The sequence below is a fragment of the Canis lupus genome, chromosome 24 (assembly GCF_003254725.2).
Source record: "Canis lupus dingo isolate Sandy chromosome 24, ASM325472v2, whole genome shotgun sequence".
Lineage (NCBI taxonomy): Eukaryota > Metazoa > Chordata > Mammalia > Carnivora > Canidae > Canis > Canis lupus.
In genome coordinates, this window is record NC_064266.1 from 37,086,418 (window position 1) to 37,112,381 (window position 25,964).

At 57.6% G+C, this 25,964-nt stretch overlaps 1 protein-coding gene across 8 annotated transcripts in view; it reads right to left on the reverse strand.

Annotated features, from left to right (window-relative positions):
• RIPOR3 (RIPOR family member 3) overlaps positions 1-25,964 on the reverse strand; it is a 76,233-nt gene that overhangs the window by 21,735 nt on the left and 28,534 nt on the right. For 7 of the 8 annotated variants that reach the window (XM_025470396.3, XM_025470397.3, XM_025470392.3 and 4 more), the window contains 2 exons: positions 9,385-9,504; positions 1,888-2,034 (listed from right to left, as the gene is read on the reverse strand). In XM_025470396.3, coding sequence (XP_025326181.1) covers positions 1,888-2,034; positions 9,385-9,494 — 257 coding nt within the window. In that variant the 5' untranslated portion in view covers positions 9,495-9,504. Of the gene's footprint in view, positions 1-1,887; positions 2,035-5,392; positions 6,026-9,384; positions 9,505-25,964 lie in introns of those variants that run through there. The other variant, XM_025470400.3, reaches the window with a different exon arrangement.

Genomic DNA, 25,964 nt, shown 5'->3' on the forward strand with positions numbered 1-25,964 from the left:
CATTTACCCTGAGCCCGGGGTGAGGTGGGGGGACAGAGGGCAGGTCGGCCCTGGAGCCCCACTCCCTGCTTCCTGGCTGTGGGACCCTGGCCGAGATGCTTCCCCTCTTTGGGACTCAGTTTCCTCTCTTGAGGCTCGAAGGAGGCCCGGAGGCCCTCTGGCAGCATCCTCCAGGGATTCGAGGAGGACGCGGCGTGTGCAAAGCCCCCAACTAGCCGGAGCTGCCACTGTCATTAGTGAGGAACGAGAGAGCAGGGTCACGGGAGGAGGGGGACCAGCGTGCGACTCCCGAGGTGCGCGTGTGCGCTGCACGGGGACACGGGCGAGCGGCAGCCGCGGAGGCCCCCGCTGCCCAGCAGCCGCCCCTGCGAGAGCCGGGCCTCGGGCCTGTGAAGGAAGATGGCACGTTCGGGGAGCCAGCGAGGACGGGGCGTGGAGACTAGAAGAGTCTAGAAAGGTTCAAGTTCAGAGAAAGGACCCGAATGGCCTCCCGAGGGTGATAGGGAGCCATGGGAGAGCCCTGAGCACAGCAGGGGCGGCGGGGCACACGGGGCGGCTGCTGGGAGAGGGGAAGCCCCCGGAACTGGGCGCCCGGGCTTGAGGAACACGGAGGGGCAGCCCCGACCTCCTCCATGAGCCTCAGGCTCGTGCCCCGACTCCCTCTGTCACCTCCACGAGGCTGGGCTCCCCTCGCTTCACCTCCACCCCTCCCTCAGTAAATCCTCAACGGCACCCTGAAACCCATCCCGTCCCCTGCTGTCATCTGCCGCGACCCTTGTTATTGTCTCGCCGGCCTCCCCACTTCAGCCCCACTGCAGCCCATGCTCCACGTGTAGCCGGAGGATCTTAGAAAAACCAGACCCAGATCACGTCCTTCCCCCGGGTGGAAGCCTCCAGGGCTCCCAGCTCAGCTGGAGTGGATCCTCAGTGCTCACAAGGCCCCATATCATCTGGTCCCCATTGCCCCTCAGACCTCCTCACCCCTCCTTCCCTCTCTCAGCCCCCGCGCCGGCCAGCTCACTCTGTCCCTAATGATCTCATCATGCTCCTGCCCCAGGGCCTTTGCACGTGTGGCCTAGAATGTTCTCTTTCCATTGTCTGCTGGGCTCACTCCTTCACCCCTTCGGGTTTTTGCTCAAATGTCACCTCCTTCGTGAGAACTTCTTTGAACCCCTTATTTAAAATCAGCCCCACGCTGATTTGATTCTTACCCTGATTTGTTTTCCTGCCCCGTATTCACCACCATCCGACATGCTCTATACTTGTTCATGGTGTGTGTGTCTCCCATCAGGAAGCTCCACGGGGGTCGGGATTTCCGTGCTGTGTCCACTCCCGCACCCCGTGCCTCGCACTTCATCAGCCCTCAACCGAAATGTGTGGAGTGGGAGACAGGCTTCCTGTTCCGGCCTCTGCCCGGCTAACCAGCCTAGCTCTCCTGCTCTCAAATCCAGCCACGCCGGCCTCCCACCCTGCTCCTGCCTCAGGGCCTTGGCCTGTGCTGTTCCCTGCGCCCGGGATGCTTCTCTCCCAGAGACCAGCAGACCATCCGGTCTCCTCGCTGGTGTCCCCGGCCACCCCGTGTCATAGGCCATCCGTGCACGGCCTCTCCGTCACCCTCCTTCACCGCGCCCAAGGCTGGTGGAAGTTCCGTTACCGATCGTGTCGCTCCCTCGTTGCTGCCCCCCACACACCCCAAGCTCCATGAGCCCAGGGCCCCCCCGCCCCCAGGACAGGCGTGTTGGCGAAGCAAATGAGCAGGAGCGAGCTCCGTGTGTGGCCGACAGGACCTGCCCCCAGGACGGGCCGGGCGCCCTTCGGGGAGGACAGAGAGCACGAGCAGGCGCGACAGAGAAGGCACGTGTTGAGGGTGACAAACGGGGTCCTTACTTGAGGCCTCTCTTGAGAGCTTCGAAGATCTTCTTCACTTGCTGCGGCTTGGGGGCCGGGCAGACGGAGCCCTTCCGCAGCGTGCCGTACGTCCTGGAGGGTTTGGCAGGCATTCGAGACCTCGCGGAGTTCCCGTGGATGGACTTTCTGTGAGAGGGGACGCGGGTCAGAGCAGGGATCCGGACAGAGGCCCCCCCGGGGCAGGCCCCTCGGGACCGGTGGTCCAAGCCCCGGCTGTCAGGACGCCTGGCCGAGCCCCACCCCGTCGCCACCAAGCCGCGCGGTCTCGGGCAAGCTGCCAAGACTCTTGGGGCCTCAGTTTCCACATCTGCCCAGACGAGGACTTGCATCTGAGGATTAAAAACGGATGAAGAAGAGCCTGACTGAGAAACGAACACAGTGAGAAATACACAGAAGCGGCCCAAATGCCAGTGCTTCCTGCTCCTGCTCGGTGTGCTCGTGCAGGCCAACAGCCCCAGAGACCCGATCTCGGGGTCAGGACCCACGCCGCTCCCTCTGGGAAGAGCACCTTGGTTTCCTCTGGGGCACCTCCCCAAGGTCATGTAGCAGGACGTGCTCTTTACATGTGTGGTTGGAGGGAGGTGGCCTGACATATCACCACACACACGCACCTGCACACACATGCACACCTGCACACACATACACAGGCCTTCTGAGGCAAACGTGTGTCCCGGGCCTGGGTTAGTCAACATACTTCCGTCCCCGGGCTCAGGGAGAGTCTTGGGACACAACCCTGCCAGTTTGGAGTTTGGCTCCACATTCACGGGCAGGAAAAGGGATCTCTCTTTTCTGGCATCGCTCTTTTGGGGAAACATACACCTGGAACTGCCAGCCGCTCCCAAGGAACCGATGCGGGGAGGAGCGGACGGAGGCAGACCAAATCCACACCATGATGGGTTCCTGGATCCAGCTATGCCTGAAGCTGGCCCTTCATTTGAGTGAAGCTGGCCCTTCATTTGAGTGAAATGACACTCAAACCAACATCTGGGTCAGTTTCTTAAAGGAGCTGCTAGCCTTTCTTCCCAACTTCCTCCCTGACCTCCTCTCAGGTGTGCTAAGGAGCCAGCTTCAGCCTTGCTCTGAGGTCCAGGGGGAGCAGGGGTGGGGGTGGGACAATGGTGGGGGGTGAGGAAAGAGAGAGGTGCAGGGGAGGGGGCAGGAGGAGCAGGAGAGAGAGAGGTGGGGGGAAGGGGAGAAGGAGAGAGATGGGGTAAGGGGGAGGGGGGAAGGAGGGGAGGGGGAGAGAGGTGGGGGAGGAGGAAGGGGAGGGGGAGAGAGAGGGGGTGAGGGGGAAGGGGGTGAGAAGGAAAGAAGGAGGGGAGGGGGAGAGAGGGAAGGGGGTGAAGGGGAGCTTCAAAGACCTGGAGGATGACGAGGGAGCGTAATGATGATGCAAGGACAGAAGATGCTCTCAGTGTCTGTTGCTTCTCGCACCCACTAAGGGTTTTATATAAATATCGATTTTTAACCCTGTTGCAAGGTAGGGAAACTGAGGCTCGGATAAGTCACTTGCCCCCAGGTCATGCCGGTGGCAGAGCTGGGACCCAAACCCACACGTGGGCAGATTCCCAGCCGGGATGTGCAGCACCCATGTGGGAGCAGGACTCCCTCGGGGCCCTCAGCAGCATCTGGAGGACCTTGGCTCAGATCGCGGAGCCCTCCCCCGACCACAGCTTCCAGGTCACCAGGGCCGGGGCGGGGGGGGGGGGGGGGGGGGAGGCCTGAGAATCTGCATTTCTAATCTAACATGTTCCAAGGTGCTGCCAATCCCGCTGGTCCGAGGACCCCACTTTGACGACCACCGTCTTAGGGGATTCACTCTTTCGGCTCCACCCCAGAGGACATCCTCCTCCTCCATCCACCCCCGGGATGCACCTCTCCCGGGAGGAAGAGGGGGTTTCGGTCTGCAAGCAGGACACGGCTCCGGCTCCCTCGGCAGGGCTGGGAGAAGCTGCCGGCGCCCCAGGAGGCCCAGCGGGCAGCCAGGCCGCAGACCCAGCCCAGCCAGACGCCGCCGCACGTTCCGCACTCAGACGCGCACACCTGCTGCGGAGCCGAGGGCAGCCGTCGGGGCCACCCCTCCAGCTGGGCTCCCGCCACAGGCCGCGCGGCCACACCACAAAGCAACACGCGGGAAATAGAGGTGTCAGGCCTGCCTGCGCGCTCGGACTCACAGCTGGCTCCCGGGGGATACTGAGGCAAGGAAGGACCTGGGAGGAGCGGGGGCCTCGCCCCGCCGGGAGCCTGTACGGTCTCATGAGACACAAGCTCCTGCTCAGCCACCCGGGTTCCAGTCCCAGCCCCGGAGGTCACAGGTCTTAACCCATTGGAGCCTCAGTTTCCTGATTTGTAAAAAGGGGGTAAGAAGAGCACCTACAGGGATCCCTGGGTGGCGCAGCGGTTTGGCGCCTGCCTTTGGCCCAGGGTGCGATCCTGGAGACCCGGGATCGAATCCCACATCGGGCTCCCGGTGCATGGAGCCTACTTCTCCCTCTGCCTGTGTCTCTGCCTCTCTCTCTCTCTCTCTGACTATCATAAATAAGTAAAAATTAAAAAAAAAAAAAAGAAGAAGAGCACCTACAGGGCAGCCCCGGTGGCTCAGCGGTTTAGTGCTGCCTTCAGCCGGGGGCGTGATCCTAGAGACCCGGGATCGAGTCCCGCATCGGCTCCCCGCACGGGGCCTGCTTCTCCCTCTGCCTGTGTCTCTGCCTCTCTCTCTCTCTCTCTCTCTCTTTCTCTCTGTCTCTAATAAATAAATAAAATATTTTTAAAAAAAAGAAAAAGAAAGAAGAGCGCCTACCCCATGGTGCTGTCATGAGACAGCCATTCATTCAACAAATATCTGCTGAGCACGAACTGCACGCTGAACGCCATCTCGGCTACAGGAAAAACAGTGACCAAGACAGACCAGACCCATGTCCCTGTGAGCCGCCAGGCCAGCTGGGGGAGGCCACGGGGCGGCCAGCACGGGCTCTGGAGCTAGATGCCAGGGTCTCTGCGGTAACCCCACTTAGAGCTGTGTGACCAGGAACCCCCCCGGGCCTCAGTTTTCTCATCCATAAAATGGGGATCCGAGAAAGTGTTGCTGCGGGCGAGTTGCCCGGCAAAGGGGTAAGTGCTATGGATGCATCAGAGCTAAATGAGGTAATAAGAGATACCAGCCAGCCCGCGGTGCCCGGGGGCGGAATAGACGCAGGATGATACGTTTGCCTGGGGCTGAACAGGGAAGGCGCCCCCGACCAGCACTGAGCACAAAGCCTGGTCCATCCGTGCTCATCCCCTAGTGCTCTTGCTGTTATTCATGTCTGTCAAGTCCTCCACGGGGCTGCGCTCCCTCCTCCCTCACCTGCCTGAGGCCACATCACCCACCTCTTGGAACAGGCCCCCCACAAAGCTGGCAGGGCTGCAGCCCTCAGAGAGGCGGCTCTCAGGCGGGGGTGGGGGGAGCAAGCCCCTCAGGTGGGGCTGCAGGAGCCCTGCTCACCTGCCAGCTCCCGGGGGTCCACAGTCCCCGGGGGGTGGGTGCCCCCGGCCGGGCCCCGCTTCCATCTACCCGGAGACCTCCTGGCGTCGCTGCCGCAACTGAGCCTGCCTCCCGGGGAGGCTCCGAGTCCAGTGCTCGGGTCTGAGGTCTAACAGGGCGGGCGTGGCGGCTGCTCGGAGGCTGGCGCGGCCCAGGAAGGCGACGCGTGCATCCTTGGGATGGCGAAATCAGGCTGCGTGTCCGGCCCAGTGACACAACTGCCAGGGGAGGGAGCGGCCTCCGGGGGCGGATGTTTTACCAGCTCTGGGAGGACTCAGTAAATATTAAACAGCCTCTGGCACGTCAGACCAGCTTCCAGATGGGCACGTGCACCCCGGGCCCCCGGGACAGTCTCGCTGCCTGGTGTCGTCGGCCCGGCGCGTGGTTGCTGCGGGCGCAGGATCTGCAGGCGGGCGGGGCTGGGAGTGGCCACGGGGCCATTACAGGACACGGTTCAGACGAGGACCCACTGCCCGCCGCTGCACCCTTTCCTCCTGCGCCTGGCGGCATGGGTGGGGGTGGGGGGTGAGTAACACGCAGGGGGGCCGCGCGCAGGTCGGGCTTGCTCCGGGTGCCTCACGTGGGCTAGCCCGTCCTTCCACGTGTCTCCGAGGCGTCGCCCTCTCTACCGTCAAGGAAACGGGTTCGGTGGCTGCCCCTGGCCCCAGATCTGCGCCCCCGGCTGCTCCCCTGGCACAGGGCAGTGCGAGCACCGCCACCATGTCCTCTTTCTCCAGTCTCCTCTCCTTGAAAATCAGAGGCTACTGCTCCGTTTTCACCTCCGCATTTCCCAGCCACCCCAACCAACAGAGGGGCTCCCGCCGTGGCCAGGACAGGGCAGTGGCTCCTACTCGGGAGGCCGCCCTCCTGACCGCCTGGGGGGAAGTGGACCAGGCTGAGGAGTGGCAGGAAGGGGTTAAGAGCAGCCAAGCCCATGAATCGGGGCAGATCTGGCCCTCTTCATCTCCCCATCTTATTATATATGGCTGTTAGATGTGGCCTTATTATGGCAATCATTCACACCTTAGTGTAAAATTTCCCCACCAGATAGATCACTTCCCCAAGTGGATTCTTTGATTAAGGACTGAAAAGCCACAGCCAGAGGCAAAGAGGTTTCAGGTGCCAGGACAGGGGAAGGGGTTGAGGACAAATGGGGATCCATGAGCCTCCATCTCCTGCTCTCCTGTCTGAGGTTATTTTTGCCTGCCCAGCCCCCACCACTGAGGGCCTTGGCAATGTGGCTGTGCCTCAGCCTGGTTGCATTACCTGAGAAATAAGGCCAGAAGGTGAGCTCTGAAACCCGATCTAGGCCGTCCAGCCACAGGGCCCAGGGTCCAGACTCCTGGGAGTCGGGCAGAGGCAGGAAGTTAAAAATAGATGTATTGCTTCCCTGTCCTCATGGGTAGCTTCTTCCTCACTGTGGACAAGGGGACGGGAGCGACCAGGGCCAGACGGTGGTCACTCAGGGACCTCAGAACCCGCCCAGGCTGGGAGCTCTTCTGAATTCCCTGAGCGGGGGATCCCCCAGGAGAAGGAGCCCCCAGGGGAGGTCCAGCCATCAGAGTCCTCTTTCTCGGATCAGGATGCAGACCTTGCAGGGCGTGATCTTGTCCTTGCTGATGGCCAGTGAGCCCTAGTGGAACAGGGTCTGATCCCCTCTGTCCTCTCCCCCCCTCTGCCCCCCGCTGCCCAGAAATCCCTGGGGCAGCAGGAGGCCAGGGGCACACCTTGGGACACTATCTGGGCAGAGGTCCTGGCTGGGGCCTGCGGGAACGTTCCCGTGGATGCAGGAGGTCCAGAGGCCCCCAAAGGCCCGGCAGGGGGAGAGCTGTTGGCAGGACCGGGCACAGAATTCACGAGACCCAGCGCAAAAGAAAATGCAGGACCCCATTTTTCAAAACATGTTAAGAATTGCAAGATGGCAACAGCAGAGCATTACACCTGAGCCGGAATCCTTGAGCACACACATTGCACACTCATGCAGCTGGCCTTGGCTGCAGGGTCTGGGGAGGCCCCCCACCCTTCCCGGCTAGACCAGGGGAACAAAGTCCCCACATCACCACATGTGAATTAGAGAAGGGCACACACTGCGTGGACCGGACCCATGCCAGGGCACACAGCTCGGGAGGGTTACGTGGCTGGATGGTCCCCTTGGCTGGGTGACCCGCACAACTGTCCTTAGCAGCCCCAATTACAGACCCCGCAGGGTGGGAGCTCTGATGAAGCCCAGCAGAGGCAGCTGGGAAGTGGTTCCATCGAGGAACATCATCATTCCCTGGCCAGTTTACTTATTTAGCCCCTCTCAGCATCACTTATGGAGTGCCTACTGTATGCCTTCCTCACAGTGGCATCCACACTTTCTCCTCTTGGAGGCTGGGAGTCAGGGGGGATGGGGTGCTCACTCCCTCTGGGGCCTCGAACCTCATCCCCACCTCAGGACCTTTGCACTGGCTGCCCCCTCCACCTGGAAGACTTCCTCAGCCCCGCTGGCTGCCTGCTGTAAACAGGCAACTTCTCTCTGGCCTCAAACGTGCCACTGCCTCACTGAGGGCCTCCTCTGAGACCCCTGCCGCCTCCCCCAGCCCCCTGTTTTAATTCCCTCACAGCACTTGCCGCCAGCTGAATCCATCTTGATTACGGTTGGCTTCTTGCTCGCTGCTCTGACAGGAGGGGTGGGGCCTGGGTCTGTCCCCAGAGCCTGGGGTGGGGCCTGGGCAGAGTAGATGCTCCATAAATATTTGTGGGATGAATTAGGGATTCCTATGGGTGCTTCCAACTGGGACGCTCAAGGGTTTCAGCCCTGAGATGCCGCTCCTCCCAGGCACATACTGGAACTGAGCCACCGGGAGCCGAGTGGGCGAGCCGGGAGAGCCTGACCTCAGGGGCCAGGCATCCCTGGGCGTCGAACATGTAGCTATTAAACCCCAGGGAAGAGCCAGAGGAGGGCCCAGGGCGGTTAAGCAGCAATTGGCCAGGAAAACAGGAGTGAGAAGAGGGAAGAGGCCTGGAGGGGAGAGAGGTCAATGTGGCAAAAGCAGAGGATTTCAAAAGGAGGCCGGCCAGCCAGATCCCAGGGGGCCACTCGTTAGGCCACAGAGGGGACTGCATTATATTCTAGGTGGATGCCAATCTCTGGAGGAGATTTGGTTGTTGACTGACTCACTGACCAACGGTGCGGGGTCCTGCTGGGCTGGGAGTCCTGCTTATCTCCCACATTCACTGACACCAGCAGATGTGTGGGCCCCTGAGGGTGCCCGAGGGACCACCCCAGCCCCCAGGCCTGCCAGCGGGCAGCAACCCCCCAGGCTTGCCCGGTGCCTGGCAGGAAGCCCAGGACCAGGCAGTGGCCCCCCAGGAACGGAAACTCGCAGCAGCCATGAACCGGTGTCTAGAGGCCCCGCACTGACCCCAGGCCCATCTCTGCAGAGGCTGCTCCTCCTCCTTTGAAAACTTCCCCCAAGCACCTACCGCATGCCGGCTGCTTGCCATGTGTCACCTCACTGTACTCTCATGACCGCTCTGTGGGGGAGGGACACTCATGATCCCCATTTCACAGATGAGGAAACCGAGACTCAGGAGTGAAGTCACTGGCCCAGGTCGCGGAGCTGGGATAGGTGGCCCCACGTCCCAGTTGTGTCAAACAGGAAAAACATTCCATCCTAACCCCACCCCCGGGAGACCAGGTTCCAGTTCTAAACCAGTCCTGCTGTGTGACCCAGGCTGAGCAGCTCCACCTCTCTGCGCCTGCTTTCTGATCTGCCGGTGGGCCTGATGCACTCAGGCGTATCGGACTTCCAGGACCAACTGAGATGATCCCAGTGGGTCCCCAAGAAGTTACAGGATGCCCCCTGTGCCAGGTGTCACACATGTGCACACACGCCATGCCGGGCCCGAGACTCGGCATGAGAGCGAGCTTCGGGGTCCCGGGCCCCCTCCCCCGGGGCAGAACTTACGCGATCCTCCGGCTCTGTGCGCTGCTGAAGCCCGCGAAGGAGGCGCTCCGGCCCACGACCCCCACGGCCCCCACGTCCCCGGAGGACAGGAACCGCAGCCTCACAGACATGGCCAGTCACCTAGACGGGGAGAGGACGGGAGGGTCAGCCTCGTGCCGCCACCTGGTGAGCGCAGACGGCGGCCCGCACCCCCCGCCCCCAACCACGGCCCCCAGAGGCCTCACGAGAGCTGCAGAGAGGGGGCGACTGTCCTGTCCCCAGCTGACAGATGAGAAAACTGAGGCTCACTGAGGTTAGGGACCCTGCCGGGGGCTGGTGGCAGGGGCAAGATTCGAACCCAGGTCTCTACTCTGCGCTCAGGTTCTTAATGCCGGAGCAATGCTGAGCCCTCCAGCAGGGGGGAGTCAGCTCCTCCCGAAACCAGACCTGCTGACCTCCTCTCGGCCGGTAACCCTCCTCTCCCTCCACAAACCCTCAGTGAGCGCTGTGTGCCAAACGCGACGCTGGGGACACGCACTGGGCAAGACAGGCAAAGTCCTCCAGGGCTCCCAGTCTGGCGGGGAGGCTGATGAGCTACCGGTTACAGTAGGAAGTCTCTAGTGAAGAGACAGGGGAGCCCAGGGGCTACCCGACCTCGCCATGGAGGAGGTGACCAAGTGCAGACAACAAAAGGCTGAGGAGGGGAGGGAAGGGTAAAGGCAGAGGGAACAGCACAGGCAAAGGCCTGGGAGTGCAGAGGACATGGTGTCATCCGGAAACAGAAAGCAGTGCTATGGGTGGGGGCATGACCCCCGGCGGGGCTGGAGAGGCCCGCAGAGTGCAGGTCATGGGGAGGCCTCGGTAACCCCAGGAAAGGGTTTGGCCTTGCCGTTGGGCCAGGGTGACTGGGAGCCATGAGAAGGTTTTGAGCGGGGGCTGACAAAGCCCAACCCACATGAGGCCAGGCTGCTGGCATCCCAGGGCTCCAGAATCCCCGGCTCCATCGCCCGGTCTCTGCCCCAGGCTGCAGTGAGGCCAGCCTAGAACCCTGACTGTCTTTTCTTTTTTCCAAACCACCTCTAGATTGGAAAAATGCCACCACATCCCTTGGGAATATGGCCCAATGTCTTCCAGCACCAACAAGCGGAAGATTCTCCGTATCTAACCTAAATCTCTGCAGCTACAGTTTCATCCTTTGCTCCTCAGCCGGGTGGAGGCAGTGCAAGGATGCCAGGGACCCCACTGCCCAAGCCTCACCTGCAAAAGCTCCACTGCGCCAGCTCCCTCGTCTCCCTGCGGGGTAAGGCCCCTGCGTTCCCACATCCCTTCTCTGGCCGGCTGAGTCCAGTGTCCACACCTTTGCTCACACCGGGGCCTCCCCCAGCCCCCACCCCGGGAATAACAATCTCTTTCGAGCCACGTCTATCCAGTGTCCCATCCTGCATTTTTCATGTGGCCAGCCCCTGCCATAGGCTCCTGAGCCCCCCTGGCGGATCTGTGTGGCCCCCAAAAACCTTCTTTTTCCCCCATTCACCCCCCACCCACCCCACGTGTGCTACAGGTTCAAAATCCCAGTGGTGCCTCTCACTGGCTCTGGGCCTCAGTGGTCACATCTGCAAAATGGAAAGTCAGAAAAGGACCAAGGAGACAAGGTACTGAGGACACATAATGCAAGGTGGACACTCGGAAAGAGTTGGTTGTCTCTGTGCAATTGGCTGATGGAAGCTCCAGCCCTGGACGGAGGGGTGCAGGGGGTGAGGCTCTGGCGAGCGTTTGCTGAGCCCCCACTGTGTGGCAAGCCCCAGCACCAGGGTCCACGAACACCAGCCCTGCTGGGAGTATTATGAGGGCTCCTTATGTAGCCGGCCATGCCCAAAATGCCTTGTGGAACGTATCTTATTAAATCTACACACCGGCTGAGGCAGAGGAGCTATCGCTGACCTGCCCTGACAGAGGAGGAACTGAGGGGACAGGACTGGCCTGGAAACAACAGAGACACGTACGGAAGTGGAGTGCGATGGATTGCCGACGCCAGCGCTTCTTCCTACGCGTGGTCAGGCATCCCTGCTCTAGGCGAGGCCCCAGCCCCACGAGGAGGTCCCCACTGTCCCCACCTGTGCTGGGCTGCTGCCAGCCCGGACCAGCGCACAAGCATCTGTTGTTACGTTCTCTGAAATTTTGGTAGCTTGAAATCAGCCACAATAGGAATATTTGCACCCTGGATGTTGTCAAATGCTGCAAGCTTGGGTTTGGGTTGTTTTTTTTTTTTTCTCTGCAGGTTGTTAAACACTTATCAGCACAGCATTGCCCCACCACTGTCAGTACCTGCTCAGGGTGGCACTGGGAACATTCTCAAACTCCTGAAGGCCCCCAGCCGAGCTGGGCAGGGGAACTGACCAGGGTAGGGGTGGGCAGGGAGGCAGATCTGCAAGGTCACTGGTTGGGACCAGTACTCTGGCCCCGAGCTGGGAGCCGGGAGCTGGGGGCTGGGGGGCTGGGGGGCTGGAACGCCCTTCCCTTACCCCCCCCCGCCCCCCACCGTTACAGTGGACTGTGAATGCTGACTTCTCAGTCTCCCCCACTAGATGGAGAGCGACTTGCAGGTGGGGCTGGAGTGTTCCCTGGTGCTGGGAAGATTCACGGCCCATCCTTACGGGTCCAGAGAACAAGGCCTGACAGGCTGGGCTGCTGCCCCCACTGTACCAGGCCGTGCAGCCCATGGTGCCAGATAAGTGGAAAAATAAGGATAAGGATAAGAATTTCCACTAAGTGCTAGACTCCAAGGCAGGGGCTGACAAACATTTTCTGTAAAAGACCAGATACTAAAGTTTTTGGCTTTGCAGGCCATAGACTCTTTGTCACAGAAGAGCACATTTAACTCTCTTGTTAGAGCAAAAGCAGCCACAGGCACCATGTAAGTGATGAGCATGGCTCTGTTCTCATGCAACGGTACTTACAACAGCCGCAGCTCTTACTAAGCGACCCCTGGGTGGCCAACACTACCTCTGACCCCTGGCAGCCAGTGGTCCTCCTGCCGCCTGCTCTAAGGGCTTAAAATCTCATTTACTTCCCCCCCAGATTATATGAAGTAAGTACTCTTAATATCCCCCATCTGCAGATAAAGAAATCGAGGCTCAGAACGGAGAGGAAAGGACTCGGCCAAGGTCACATAGGTAAGGAGATGCCAGAGCTGGGATCTGGACCTGGGCGTGACAGGCCATAAAAGCCTGGCTACTTCGTGCTAGGTTGCCCCTGCTCCCCCATCCCGGAGGGGGCTGTGCAGCAGACATGCTCCTACGCATGAGCCCGACCCATGGGTTGGGCTGAAGGGCAGACAAGGGGGCCCCAGAATGGAAGCAGGTCATGAAAGGGACCTGCAAGCTACAAACATAGCATCGGGGGTGGCCAAGAAAAATCAAGCCCCATCTCCTGCAGGCTTCAGGTTGTGGGAACCCAAGTCCCTGTGGGCCTTTTGGGATGAGCACCAGCTCCTAATCAGCTCAGCTGCCCCCCAAGTGGGGCCAGCAGCCCTCCCCCCAGGGCTAATCCTGGTGTTTGCCCAGGTGGCCAGCTGCAATCTTGCCCAGCTGGGTTTCTGGCTGCAAAAGCATTTCCCTTCTGGTGGACTGCGGGTGGGGTGGCCGGGCTGAGACCCCTGGAATCGCAGGAGCCTTTGGTGGGTAGCTCCTGACAAGCCCCCACAAGTGCTGGTCACATCCGACTAAGGCTGATATGCCTAATGTTTAATCATTGACACACAGGCGCCCTGACCACTCAGAACAGACCCCGCTCCTCCCGCTCCCCACGCCGTGGCTGGCCTTAACCCTTTAGCCACTAGATGGTGGGCAGGTCGGAGAAGTCCCCGGGGAGGGACACTCAGAGGCTCAGGGCAGCTCTGGGCAGCCGGCCCGCTCAGGGCATGAGAGACAAGCCGGAGACCTCGCTGGGCCCTGGGCAGGGGAGAGAGGCACGGAAGTCGTGCAGGTGCCAAACCTTTGACGGCAGACGGGACTGCCTCTTCCCCCGCGTCCCTCGCTGCCTCTCTCCGGCCCGGCGCCTGGGCACGCTCCTGGACGGATGGCCTGGACACAGCTGGGACGCAGCTGGGCAGGACAGCCGGAGGCGCTTCTCACACGGCCGGCTGCTCCCCGAACCCCGGAACCCCGGCCGGCGTCCTGGGCCTCCACCCCGAGGCGGCGGGCCTGGAGGAGCCTGAGCCCACTCGCTAAATCTGTCCAGCTCACTGCTGCCCAGAGCCGCCCGCCGGCCCGGGGAACCTACAATTTCACCTCATTTGGAGGTGATGCTTCTAAATTTAACAGCGTGGGCTCTCAGGGCTGGGTGGCTTTTATGCCTGAGTCCCTCACTTAGGGCTCTTTTATATCCGCTCAGATGCCAGGCAGGGCTTAGTTTGCTTATAGGAGTTTCCAAAATAGACCCTTTGGTTTAGCACGAAAGGAAATGGCAAAATAGCCCAGGATGAGGAATGTTGAGTTTATACCTAAGAGGGACGGACGACCGGAGGAGGGAACCAGTCTGGGGACCAGCCAGTCTGCGCCAGATGGGAGGCCGACTCCCTCATTTCACCGGTGAGCACGCCCAGGGCCCAGGGTGGCCACCTGACGTGCCCGGGTGGCCCAGAGGAGCATGCAAGGGCCAGAGGAATCCATGCTCCTCCCCCTGCCAGCTCGTCCCCAGCCACCCTGGCCGTGCCCTCTCTGTCCCTGGCATGCTCTTCCCGCAAGCCTCCCATGAGGCTCCCTCTCAGCCTTTAGGTCCCAGCAGAAAGGTCACCTCCTCAGAGAAGCCCTCCCTGGCGCCCCTGGCTACGGCGGCCTCATTCCTCACCCTGTTTCAAGTGCTTCAGACAACTCGTCACCATCCCAAATTGTCGTGTCGGTCTGCTCAGTAGCTGCGTGGCCCTCCTGTGAGTCCCAGCTCCACGGGGTGGGGACCTCTGGGTCCTGCTCACAGCTGTGTGTCTAGGACCTCACCAAGTAGGGCTCCCCCCCGCCCCGTAAGTACTGGTTCAGAAGTCACTGCCTGAGTAAATTGAAGGACAATTGAAGGACGTCTCTTCAGAACTGTGTCCCGGATTCCTTCACTTGATCACTTGATCTGTTCCTTCAACGCACATGTGTTGAGTGCCTACTGAATGCAGGCACCGGGCATGTGGCTGTGAACTAGTCCGGGGGGGAGACAGGGATGAGGACATGAGATAAAGAGGCTGGACCATGATGGGGAGCTGACAAGGACCCCAACCCCAGCCAAGGGGGAGTGACAGGGGAGACCCCCTGGGAAAGCGGTACGTTGAAGTCTAAAGGAGGAGAAGGAATTGGCAGAGAGAGGTGGGATGGAAGAGTGTGCCAGGTGGTAGGAACAGCATGTACGAAGGCTCAGAGGCAAGAGATAGGATCCGTTTGATGAACTTAGTTCGGTGTATGTGGCTGGAGCATCGAGGGTCCCTGAAGGGCTAGGTGGGGACCCCACTTCATGGGAGTAGGGGCTTAAGCTGCATCCAGGGAGACACAGGCAGGCCAGGCCTCCAGCACCCTCTGGGTGGGGAGTTGATTCACTTACTCAGTTTGCCCTGCACATCTGGCCGGACAACGCCGCTGTGCCTGAGGAGACAATGACCGAGTGTCTACCGCAGGCCAGGCCTCTGAACGTGGCACCTCCATCCAGGGGCTGGGAGCAGTCCCACGGGGGAGGCCTCTGCCCCTTGGGCCCAAGGTCCGTGTCTCCTGGGCCAGCACACAGCACCACCCTTGGGGAGGCTCGGACACCCCATATGGCCCCCACCGGCCTGCCCGGTCTCTGCCCTCTGCAGTCGACCCCTGACCCACCCACCCCTTGCTTCCCCCACAGACAAGACCCAGGCATTTGATAGTCCCTGAGAGGGAAAGGCCCACAGCCAACCCGCAGAGGCCAGAGGCCGTGTTAGCCCGGACGCCCGCCAGCTTGGGCTCCCTTCCTTCTGCTGAGCCCAGTGGGCCCTGCTCCTGCCGGGTGCTTTCAGACTGCCTCTCTCCCTGCTCACGTCTCCTGGGCCAGGAAAACATGCCCGGGGCCGGGAGGGGGGGGCAGGGGGGTGTCTACGTGTGATCGTGAATCAGTTCCCTCCCTCTGAGCCTCTGTCTCCCTGTCCGTCAAGTGGGGGGGCCGGGCTAGAACTCAGGCTCCCCCAGCGCAGGCCACTCGGGGCCGAGGGAGGAATATGGGGCATCACTCGCTTGCCGTAGTCCTCCCTCTTCCTATCCTGTCCTCCCCAGCAATCTGCCACTGGTCACCCCCCTGTTGAGCCCAGCGCGGAGCTGGCCGCAGGCACAGGGTGATGGACAGGCCAAGGGAGAGGCTCAGATTTAATCAGGTGTTTTGGTGAATTTCTTTTGAGGTAACCTTCTATTTAGAGCAAACTGACTTCTGTATGATATACTGTTTTGGTTTTTTTAAATAATAGTGTATTTACATGAAGAGTAATGGATTTGCAGGACACTTGGTTTAAGTAGAGCAGATAGGAACCCAGCTTCTTGGCAGCTCACATTTCTGGGTCCCTGCGTGGAAGTGGGACTAGGAGCCGGGGGGGGGGGGGCAGGGACCGCAGGCGTGTCTCTGCTGATGGTCCTGTGGAAAGCCCGATGTGCAGACAGCACTGGTTTCTCATGTAAGAGAAGCAGCAGCAACTCCTTGGGGCGCCCTAACTGTCCCCCCAGAGCTCATTGTCCCAGGGCTGCAAGGTAAATGGAAACTCCCCTTAAAAAAAATTAAAAAAATATTTTATTTATTCATGAGAGACAGAGAGAGAGAGGCAGAGACACAGGCAGAGGGAGAAGCAGGCTCCATGCGGGGAGCCCGATGAGGGACTCCATCCCAGGACCCCGGGATCACGCCCTGAGCCAAAGGCAGACGCTCAACCACTGAGCCACCCAGGTGTCCCAAGTGGAAACTTCCTGATGGCTCAGGACCAGGCATGGGAGTCAGGACCCAGAATCCAAGAGGATCCCTTCCCTCGGTTTATCACACAGTCCGCAGCATCCCCATGAGCTTCCTGCCCAGGGCAGCCGGGCTCCAGCTCCAGCCCAGAGGCTCAAAGGGACCAGTCACCTGGTCCTGGGTGGAGAGGTAGGCCGCCTCCTGGGGCTGCTTCACAGCGCACCTGTGACCATCTCACAAATGAAAGCCCCAGGTGAGGCCACAGACGGGCAAGTGCGAGGGAAAGGTTCAGTAGCCCAGATGCCTCAGCCACTCGGATGAATCGTATGTGGCCGTAAGAATTGGGAATATGGGGACGCCTGGGTGGCTCAGCGATTGAGCACCTGCCTTCAGCTCAGGGTGTGATACTAGAGTCCTGGGATCAAGTCCTGTGTCGGGCTCCTGCAGGGAGCCTACTTCTCCCTCTGCCTATGTCTCTGCCTCCCTCTCTGTGTCTCTCATGAATAAATAAGTTAAATCTTAAAAGAAAAAAAAGAAAGAAAGAATTGGGAGTATGATTTTGAGGAATAATGGCTTGAGAAAATAGAAGATGTTCAACGTAAGACGCTGAGCCAAGAGCCAAGATGTAAACGATACACAACACCGTCTCGGTTTTCTTTTTGAAACGATACCTTACCCATGTTCCACAGTGGACATGCATGCCCTCATAATTAGGGGAAAAAATGTTACTTTAAAGAAAACCGAAAGCGTGGTTACTCTGTCCTTGGTGGCATAGTAATGAAGCTGCAGGGCTGACTGCTTATCCTCTGACCTAGAGAATGTTGCTTTTCAGGATGAGCCTGGGGTCATAGGAGAAACTTTCCTCTTAAAAAAAAAAAAAAAAAAAAAGATAGAAAAAGGAAAGAAAAACAAACTCTGTTTAAAGGCCCACAAATATTATCTCCGCTCCCAGCTAACTCCACTGGGCTTTTACGAGGTAGAGATGACTCATGAATTTCTGTGAAATATCCAGAGGGTGTTTTGATTTAAATGGCCCCCTCACTGCTCCCATCACCACGTACATGCTCCCATCCCATGCTCCCGTCACCAGGTGGGCCGGGGTCACCTGGAAAAGACAGCAACTTTGGGGGTGAAGGAGCTTCCTGGGGCCTCGGTGGGGGTGGGGGTGTGCGTGGAGCTAGAGGCGCATGGCTGGGAAAGAGCCTGGATGCAAGATGACAGAGAGGGGACGACAAAAGCTGACCCTCTGGGGGCAAGAGGGGCAGCTGAATCCCCTCTCGAATGCTGCCTCCACACTGGTCAGTGGCCGTAGGGCAGCTATAGAAAGAGGCTGGCCGGGGGACACCTGGTGGCTCAGTGGTTTGGCACCTGCCTTTGGCCCAGGGCCTGATTGTAGAGACCCGAGATCGGGTCCCACGTCGGGCTCCCCGCGTGGAGCCTGCTTCCCCCTCTGCCTGTGTGTGTCTCTGCCTCTCTCTCTCTCTGTGTCTCTCATAAATAAAATCTTAGGAAGAAAGAAAGAGAAAGAAAGAAAGAAAGAAAGAAAGAAAGAAAGAAAGAAAGAAAGAAAGAAAGAAAGAAAGAAAGAAAGAAAGAAAGAAAGAAAGAAAGAGGAAGGAAGGAAGGAAGGAAGGAAGGAAGGAAGGAAGGAAGGAAGGAAGGAAGGAAGAAAGAAAGAAAGAGGGATCCCTGGGTGGCGCAGCGGTTTGGCGCCTGCCTTTGGCTCAGGGCGCGATCCTGGAGACCCGGGATCGAATCCCACGTCAGGCTCCCGGTGCATGGAGCCTGCTTCTCTCTCTGCCTGTGTCTCTGCCTCTCTCTCTCTCTCTCTCTCTCTCTGAGTGTGACTATCGTAAATAAATAAATTAAAAAAAAAAAAGAAAGAAAGAAAGAAAGAAAGAGGCTGGCTGGGAGGGCTGGAGATGGAGGGGTGCTGGAGACAGACCCCTCCTGGCACTGACCTTATTGGCAGGTCGGGGTGAGGCCAAGCAGTGGTCACTGTTCTTGGCCAAGCACCTCTGTGTGATGTCAAAAACTCGAAAGCAGCAATATCGCTGGTGAGAACCAAGGTCCTGTTGTGAGAATTAACTCATTTCATTCCTGGTACCCAGGAAGTCTGGCCTCAGACTGCACTCTGGGCCCGCTGAGCGGCACCCCCTTACTGTATCCTGGACACTGGGCTGAGAGCTGGACATGCAGCATCTCCCCACAACACCCCTCTGAGGCGGGTGCTGTTGCCACCCCTGTTTTACAGGCTGGGAAACTGAGGCTTGGAGAGCCGAAGTGGTTAGAACCAGCACGTTGCAGCGTCACATCATCGATGATTCACTTGCAAACACGTGTGTGTCCCCCCCCCCAGGTGGGGGACATTACATCCACGTCCTAGGGGTGACAAAGCAACACATGTGGGACCCTAACCAGAAGCCCTCACTCCGGAATGGGTATGGGAGGGTCTCAGGCTCGGCTCCATTGACACTTGGGGCCACATCATTCTTTGCCACGGGGGTTGTCCTGTGCACGTCTCGCCACCTGATACCAGGAACACTGCCCTGTCCAGTGGTGACAACCGAGCGTGTCTGCAGACACTGTCACGTGTTGTTCCCCGGGAGGTGGAAACCCCTCCAGTGGGAACCACCGGGTTAGAGGCAGCGCTTCGGCTCTGCTCTCGAGGACTGGCGAGTGAGCAGTGTGGGTGTTAAAGGTCATTCTCACGGCTGTGGGTAATGGTGTGAAGGCACCGTATTCCCCTGGCTACAAAAATTTAAGCCTTTCCACGCCCACATGAGTAGGGTGTGGGAATCTGGGGGGGGGGGGGCAGCAGCCCGATATCATCAGAAGAGGCCCTGGGGCTGCAGCTCCCATTGGGCCTCTACCACCCTCTCCCCACATGCGTGCACCTGCACACTCACGCCAGGAAGGTGAGCAGCAGCTTGCATTTGGAGAAGAGCTTGGTGGCCTCCTCGGGGTGTTTGCTGCACCGTCACAACTCTGTGTGACACCCGCCTTCTTTGCCACCCTCATCGGCAGCGAAGAGAGACCCAAAGCCAACCTACTCGTTTTAACCAAAAGAGCCTGACCATTGGGTGAACACACACTGGTTTGGGGCCACTCAACAGAGGCAGGATTCGAATCCAAACCCGAGGGCCACCCCCTGGACCATCCCCTCCCCACTGAGAGAACTACCCGAATTCTCCATAATCAGGGACACAGAGCGTCCCCCCCGCTCACCCACACAGCCTGAGAGGAGAGCAGCCTCCCCTAGGCCTAACCCGCCAGGGGCCTGAGCAAGAATGCCACTCTCCACTGCTGCCTCCAGAAGAGGCTGTCGGCACAGGGCACGGGGGCTTGGGCACGGGCCCCACGCAAATGGTTGGATTACTTTTAAAATCAGGAGAAAAGAAATGAACTTTTAGGTTAAACAGAATGCTTTATTATATGATATTGTGTATGTGTTATTATTTATATATCAATAGCATGTATTTTATTATATAATTTATCCATCCTTATACCAATTCAGCCGTAACGTACACTATTTAATTATTTCTTAGGAAGGAAGAGTCCTGCAAAGGCCAAGGTGCTGGGAGCTCAAGAAAGTCAGCAGGGGCCCTGCCCTTTGCCCTCTGCTGGCGCTCCCTTGAATCTGTCTGCCTCCAGAACAATCCGTGCCACCTCTCACCCACAGACGCCCTCTCCAGCTCCTTCCCCACCCACACCTTTCCTATTCTGATTGAGCAAACCTATCTGGCCTCCCCCCACCCCCCGCCCCATTCAACCTCCCCTCTCCCCGTGCCAGCCTAGCTTGGCCTGAATACACTCTTGACCCTCACCAAAATGTTGCACTTTGTCCTGTTCTGGCCTTAGGATGGAGAAGTTCAAACCCAGGCAGCCTGGCTTCCCTGTCAGCCTCTTCACCGCAGGCCTTCGCTGCCAGGTTTCTGGAATCTGCTGTCACTGAGCCTTCGAGCCACCCCTGCCCCTGGTCTCCCACTGAGCGCTGCTTAGATTCACCTCTTCTGGGAGGGTTGGATCCCTTCCTCCACCCACCTCACTCTGTGCTGTTCTATGGGGCGTGGGCAAGTGGGCTTGTTCGCCCTCCGTTCCCTGGGTCCTCATGAGCTCGACAGTATTTCTGTAGGTCCATTATCTTTAGAAGCTCCTCTTCTGGGACAACCAGTTCATATTCTTTTGTCCTAACTACCTAGCTTTTTCTCAGTGACTTCTAGTTTAGTCCCAGCCCCTCACTCACCTTATAAATTGTCCTAAATGATGTGTGCGTGTGTGTGTGTGTAACAGGAGCTTCAAGTATTTATGTGACCAGATCTGCCAAAATTGTCCTATGTTTTAAGAGTTTGGAACCTGCTTTCGCCACCTCTAAGATTAAGTTTCTGCTCTGACCAGTGAAGTCCAGCTCCCTGGGTGAGAATTTCATCTTCCCGTCCAGGCTGTAAAGTCCCCAAAAGTATCTCCCTCTTCCACAGGGGGCCTCGGCCAAGAGATTTCACTGTCTGCTCTGCTGCTCAGAAACACCCTGAATCTGTCCCCTCCTTTGCATCCCCTGCCCCCAGAGTCAAGCCCCCATCACCTCTCTGGTCTTCACTGGCCTCTCTGCCTCCACCTGGTCCTCTGCCCCAATCTGAAGACCAGAATGAGCTTTTAAAAGCATCCAACAGGTTTCTGACACCCCTCCCCAGGCTTGCAGCTTCTGGACGCCCCTAGAACTAAAATCTCACCCCCTGAAACTGTCCCCGGAAGGCTCTAGAGAAGCACCCGCCTGCAGAGAGGCCCTATCTAGGGGTGTCTCAGGAGGGAACCCAGACCAGGATGGTCAAAAGCTCCCAATCCACTGCCTAAAAAGGCAAGAGCTCCTCTTGTGCCCCTTTCCAACCTGAAAAAATTAATCACAACTGGGTCTTGTCCTAGTGAGGGCAGGGGGTGGGTGGGATGGGGCAGGGGCGGACTCCCAGAGTCTTCACACTATCCATCCTATTTCCACACATTTGCACCCAGCCTGTAAGGCAGGCAGGAAGAGGGGGTCAGACCCTCATCCTGTTTACAGCTGAAGTGCTGTGACTCAGAGAGGGCAAGTGGTTTTTCCACACTCACACAGCCAGGATGGGAGTGGGTAGGGGGCGGGCGGGAGGGAAATACAGGCATTCAGACATATTTTGAGCACTTGAGTAGTGAGAGGTGAGGCGACAGGCGGAACAGGGACCTGACTGGAGGACCCTGGGCAGGCGACGGGCTAGGGCTGTAACTGGGGAGCCCAGTGGGTATTAATATTTCAAGCCCACCCACCGCAGGTGCTCAAGAGCCTTCCTGTCCACAACCCAGGGTTGCCCAGCGTGGCCCCCGTGTCTGGATGAGGATCCGTGACCCAGTGGTGCGGGGTCAGCCTCCTGGAACGCCCGAGATCCCCTGCCAGCAGGCCCTGGGACTCCCGCCTTGGCACGTGGGCCGGTTGATGAGGATTGTTTGCTGATGGAGGCTGTTTACAGCACCGGAAACGGTCAAGGGTTCACCCAGAGATGAGCCATCTGGTCATCCCAAGGTAAACAGTTTACAAGGGACAAACCAAGCCAGGCTGCTGTTTCGGTTTTTCTTTCAACCATATGATGTGCCATTTCCTTTCCCTCCTGGTGCCAACTGCAGAGATGGAGGCTGTCCCGGGCACCCTGACCCCAGCTCCTGTGCCATCCTGGGGGCGGAGGAGGGGGAGCATGGGGGACGAGGCAGGAAAAGTCAGTTTTTCACAACTTTTCTTGCCCCATCCTCAGGACTGAGTGATCCTCTGCCAGATGGTTAACTCACATTGTACGGAGAGTGGATTTCCTCCCCAAGGAACAGCTTTATTTCCTAGAACCTAATGCCTTGAATTTCCAGACTCTTCAGCCTGAAATCCATTTCCTTTTGGAAGAAGACCCCCTACTGGTCTCCCCAGGTATTGCAGCCCTGCTCTAGCAGCCACTACAAATGCCCACACGGAAGGCAGTCAGAGGCTCCGTTCTGGATGTTCACAGTGAAGCCAGTGGATTCCCAGGCATGCAGGATATGTGTGTGGCTTAACGGCCTGAAATAAACAGTTTGTGCTGGAATTGCAATTCTGGAGTTTCCAAAAAGTGTTGCAAAACACTCCAGGCAGACTCCGGAGTTTGTGTACTACAAGCTGTTTATCAATTAATTCCTTCTTTGCCAAACATTCTTACTCGGCCTACTGGGAGATGAGCTTGGTGGGAATGTATCTCTGATTTTGTAATGAAAATCACCAGGGAAAGAGGGTTCACTTTGCAGAGGCTCATGTTACGGAAGATGTGGCTGGAACAGGTGGTTCCTGTAAGGACAAGGCTAGTACCAAGTTCCGAGCTCATGTAATAAGGAAGGGGACATCTGGGGACTAGGACATGGGGACTCTGCAGTGATCTGGGAGCTGCACATCTGCAGATTCACGGGGAAGGTGAGGAGTGTAAGCCTTGAGGTCAAAAAAAAAAAAAAAAAGAAAAGAAAAGAAAAAAGAAAACACCAAAAACAAGTTCAAGTCCAGACTTTGCCTCTTCCTAACTCTGTGACTTAGATGAGTCACTTAATCTTCTGAGCCTCAATTTCTCCATCTGTAAAATAGGGATCATTGACGTTACCCTCCGTGACTCACTTTACAGTCGCAAGAAGGTGGCTTTTTTCTCTTTGTTGAAAAAACCTACCCATAATGTATAGCTTTGTTAACTGCTTTGTGCCCCCAGCGTTAGAGACCTGAGGAAGTGTATCAGCTTTCTGTGGCTGCTGTAACAAAATACCATACATTGGGTGGCTGAAAGCAACAGAAATGTCTTGTCTTACACTTCTAGAAGCTAGAAGTCCAGCATCAAGGTGTCAGCAGGGCCAGATCCCCTCTAAAAGCTTTAGGAAAGGGTCTCTCCTTGCCTCTCCTGGCTTCCGGGGGTGGCTGACAGTCCTCCGTGCCTCTGGGCTGGCAGTTGCCCCTCTCCAGTCTCTGACTCTGGGGTCACGCGGCCTCCTCCCCTCTGCCTTCACAAGGTGTTGCTCCCTGGACTGGGACCCACCCTAGTGACCTCATCTTGATTTGATTACATCTGCAAAGGCCCTATTTCCAAATAAGGTCACAGTCACAGGTACAAGGGGATAGGAGATCTTTTGGGGGGACACGATTCAGCCCATCACGGGTAGAACACATTTTGTTTCACTCAGCAGCTTATGAATATGTCAAGGTGGGCCCCAAGCACTGGCAGGTGGGCGGGAGAGAAGACATTAGTTCCGTACAAGAAAGCGCTAAAATGTGCTTGCTGATGATTGACAGCTGGACAGAGGGAGGGCTTTTGGGGATGGGAGGGGACAACACAGGAAATTCTCCAGGCAATGAAATTTTAGGATGGGGATTCTTTGTTGTTGTTAAAGGGTTTATTTATTTGAGATAGAGAAAGCATGAGAGGTATGGGGGAGAGAGGGAGAGGGAGAAGCAAGATTCTATCCAGGACCCTGAGATCATGACCTGAGCCGAAGGCAAATGCTTAACCTACTGAGCCACCCAGGTGCCCCTAGGATGGGGATTCTTAAATTTACTTCCAAGTATACCCCCCCGGTTGCCCATTACCCCAAATTCTGTACTCTCTCTCTTCCTGATGGCACCCCGTTTTCCTCGAGGACTTAGTCTTTGCCCATCTGCTGTAGGTCTGCGGGGCCCGGCCCAGGAGCCCCACAGCCCCCTCAGCAAGGACAAGCACGAGAGCCATGCCAGGCTAAGCAGACACAGCCTACCAGGAAAAGGAACCTGGGGGGCAGGAGGACAGGAGATAGAACATGCTGGATCTTGTTCATCCTGGCTCACTGGGGCCCCAAAGGGAATGTCTGCCGTGAGCCCACCTTGGGTTCTGGAGCTGTTGGTTTGGGTCCATTTCCAGGCCTCCCTTCTGGGAGACCCCCTCTGCTCCAATAAGCCAGATTCTTTTACATGGGCTCACAGCAGATATCTCTAGAGTCTACCTCCCAGTAGGCTTGTGTCAGCAATACTTTAGGAAAAATGAAAGAATTGGAGCAGCATCCAGCACGGGATAAAAAGAAAAAAGACAGCAATTTTAGAAGAGCAGAGAATTAAAAAAAAAAAAATTAATGTGTCAGCACAGAGCTATCTAGAAGAAATGTTAAAACCTTGAAGAGATCGTGGGGGCCATGGTCCTGGGTTTCTAACTGGAGTCTCAGGCCTTGGTTTAAATATTAAAGGGGGGGTACCCCATGGGAAGTCTAGAAGATATAGGCATGGGGCGCTGACACTTGGAACATTCGAATGCCTGGCGCCCACGGACACAGGACAATGGTGATGGCTACCTGACACATTGCCCCCTGGAGCTGGGGCCCCTCGCTTTTGGCCAGCGCATCACAGCCTCAGCCAAACTGCCTCCCCCGCTGCGAGGCTGGGCCACTGCCAAGCTGGGCCCTTCCTGCACACATGCTGTTTTGATTCTGCACCCTTCAGGCTTTATTGGTTTTTCCTGCTAAATGAGGTGAGGTTCGCCCAGCCCAGTGGCAATTCCTGTAAAAGCCAGAGTTTCGATGACCCAGTGTGGCAAGTTTACAGGGAAGCACTCCCTGAAGGCTGGGCTGGTTGGAAATAATGCTTCACCCCTTCCAAGGATGGTGATGAAGTCTGAGGATCCTAATGGGAGGCAGGGATACTGTGGGCGCCAGGAGCCCTGGGCTGGGGGTCAGGACTTCAGCCCTCGCTGGGCTAGGTAGGCGTTCTCCTCTCTCTCATGGGCAAAATGGGGATGAAGCACATACCTCACAGCATTGCTGCTGGGCTCCAATGGGATTACAGATGTAGAGTCAGTCTGAAAACCACGAAGCTCTACCAAATGAGAGGAGGTACCAATATTACTGTAGCTATCGTGATCACTGTTATTAGAACTGAAGATCTTCCATGGCAGGTGGAAAATGAAGATGACCCCCAGTGACCTCTGACCTTGCAGAGTCCTTTCTCCTTTGAGTGTGGATGGAACCTGTGACTATAATGGGATGTGCCTCCAGTGATTGTGTCACCTTCTAAGGCAGAAGGGAGGCTATCTTGGATGGGCCTGGCCTTATCAGGTGAGCCCTTAAACAAGATTGATTCTTCCAGTCAAAAGAGCTTTAAAGTAGAAGAAGGATTCCGCGTGAGGGAGAGTCTCCCTTGCTGGCTTTGAAGATGGGGGTGGGTGGGAGTGGGGTGGGAGGTGTGTGGCAAGGAATACCAAGGCCTCTAGGAGCTGAGAGGGGTCCTAGCTGGCAGCTAGTAAGGAAGCAGGGACCTCAGTCCTAGAGCTACATGGAACCAAATGACACCCACAAGAGTGATCTTGAAAGTGGATCTGTCCCCAGACCCTCTGGACGAGAAGTCAGCCTGAATGATGTTTTGAATCCAGCCTTGTAAGTGCCCTCAGCAGAGGCCACAGCCACGCCCTCTTCTGCCCTCTAGAACTGCGAGTTCATACATGGGGATTGTGTTAAGCTGCTGGGTTGTGGCGATCTGTTACACAGCACGAGAAAACCAACATGCTCCGTCAAGGAACCTTAAAATGGAAAGCTCCCAGGGTGCCCAGTGGTGGGAGACAAGGTTCAGATCCTGACGGTACAGCTCACGGGCTGTGTGATGTTGGCCGCACTACCTCCCTCGCCTCCCAGAA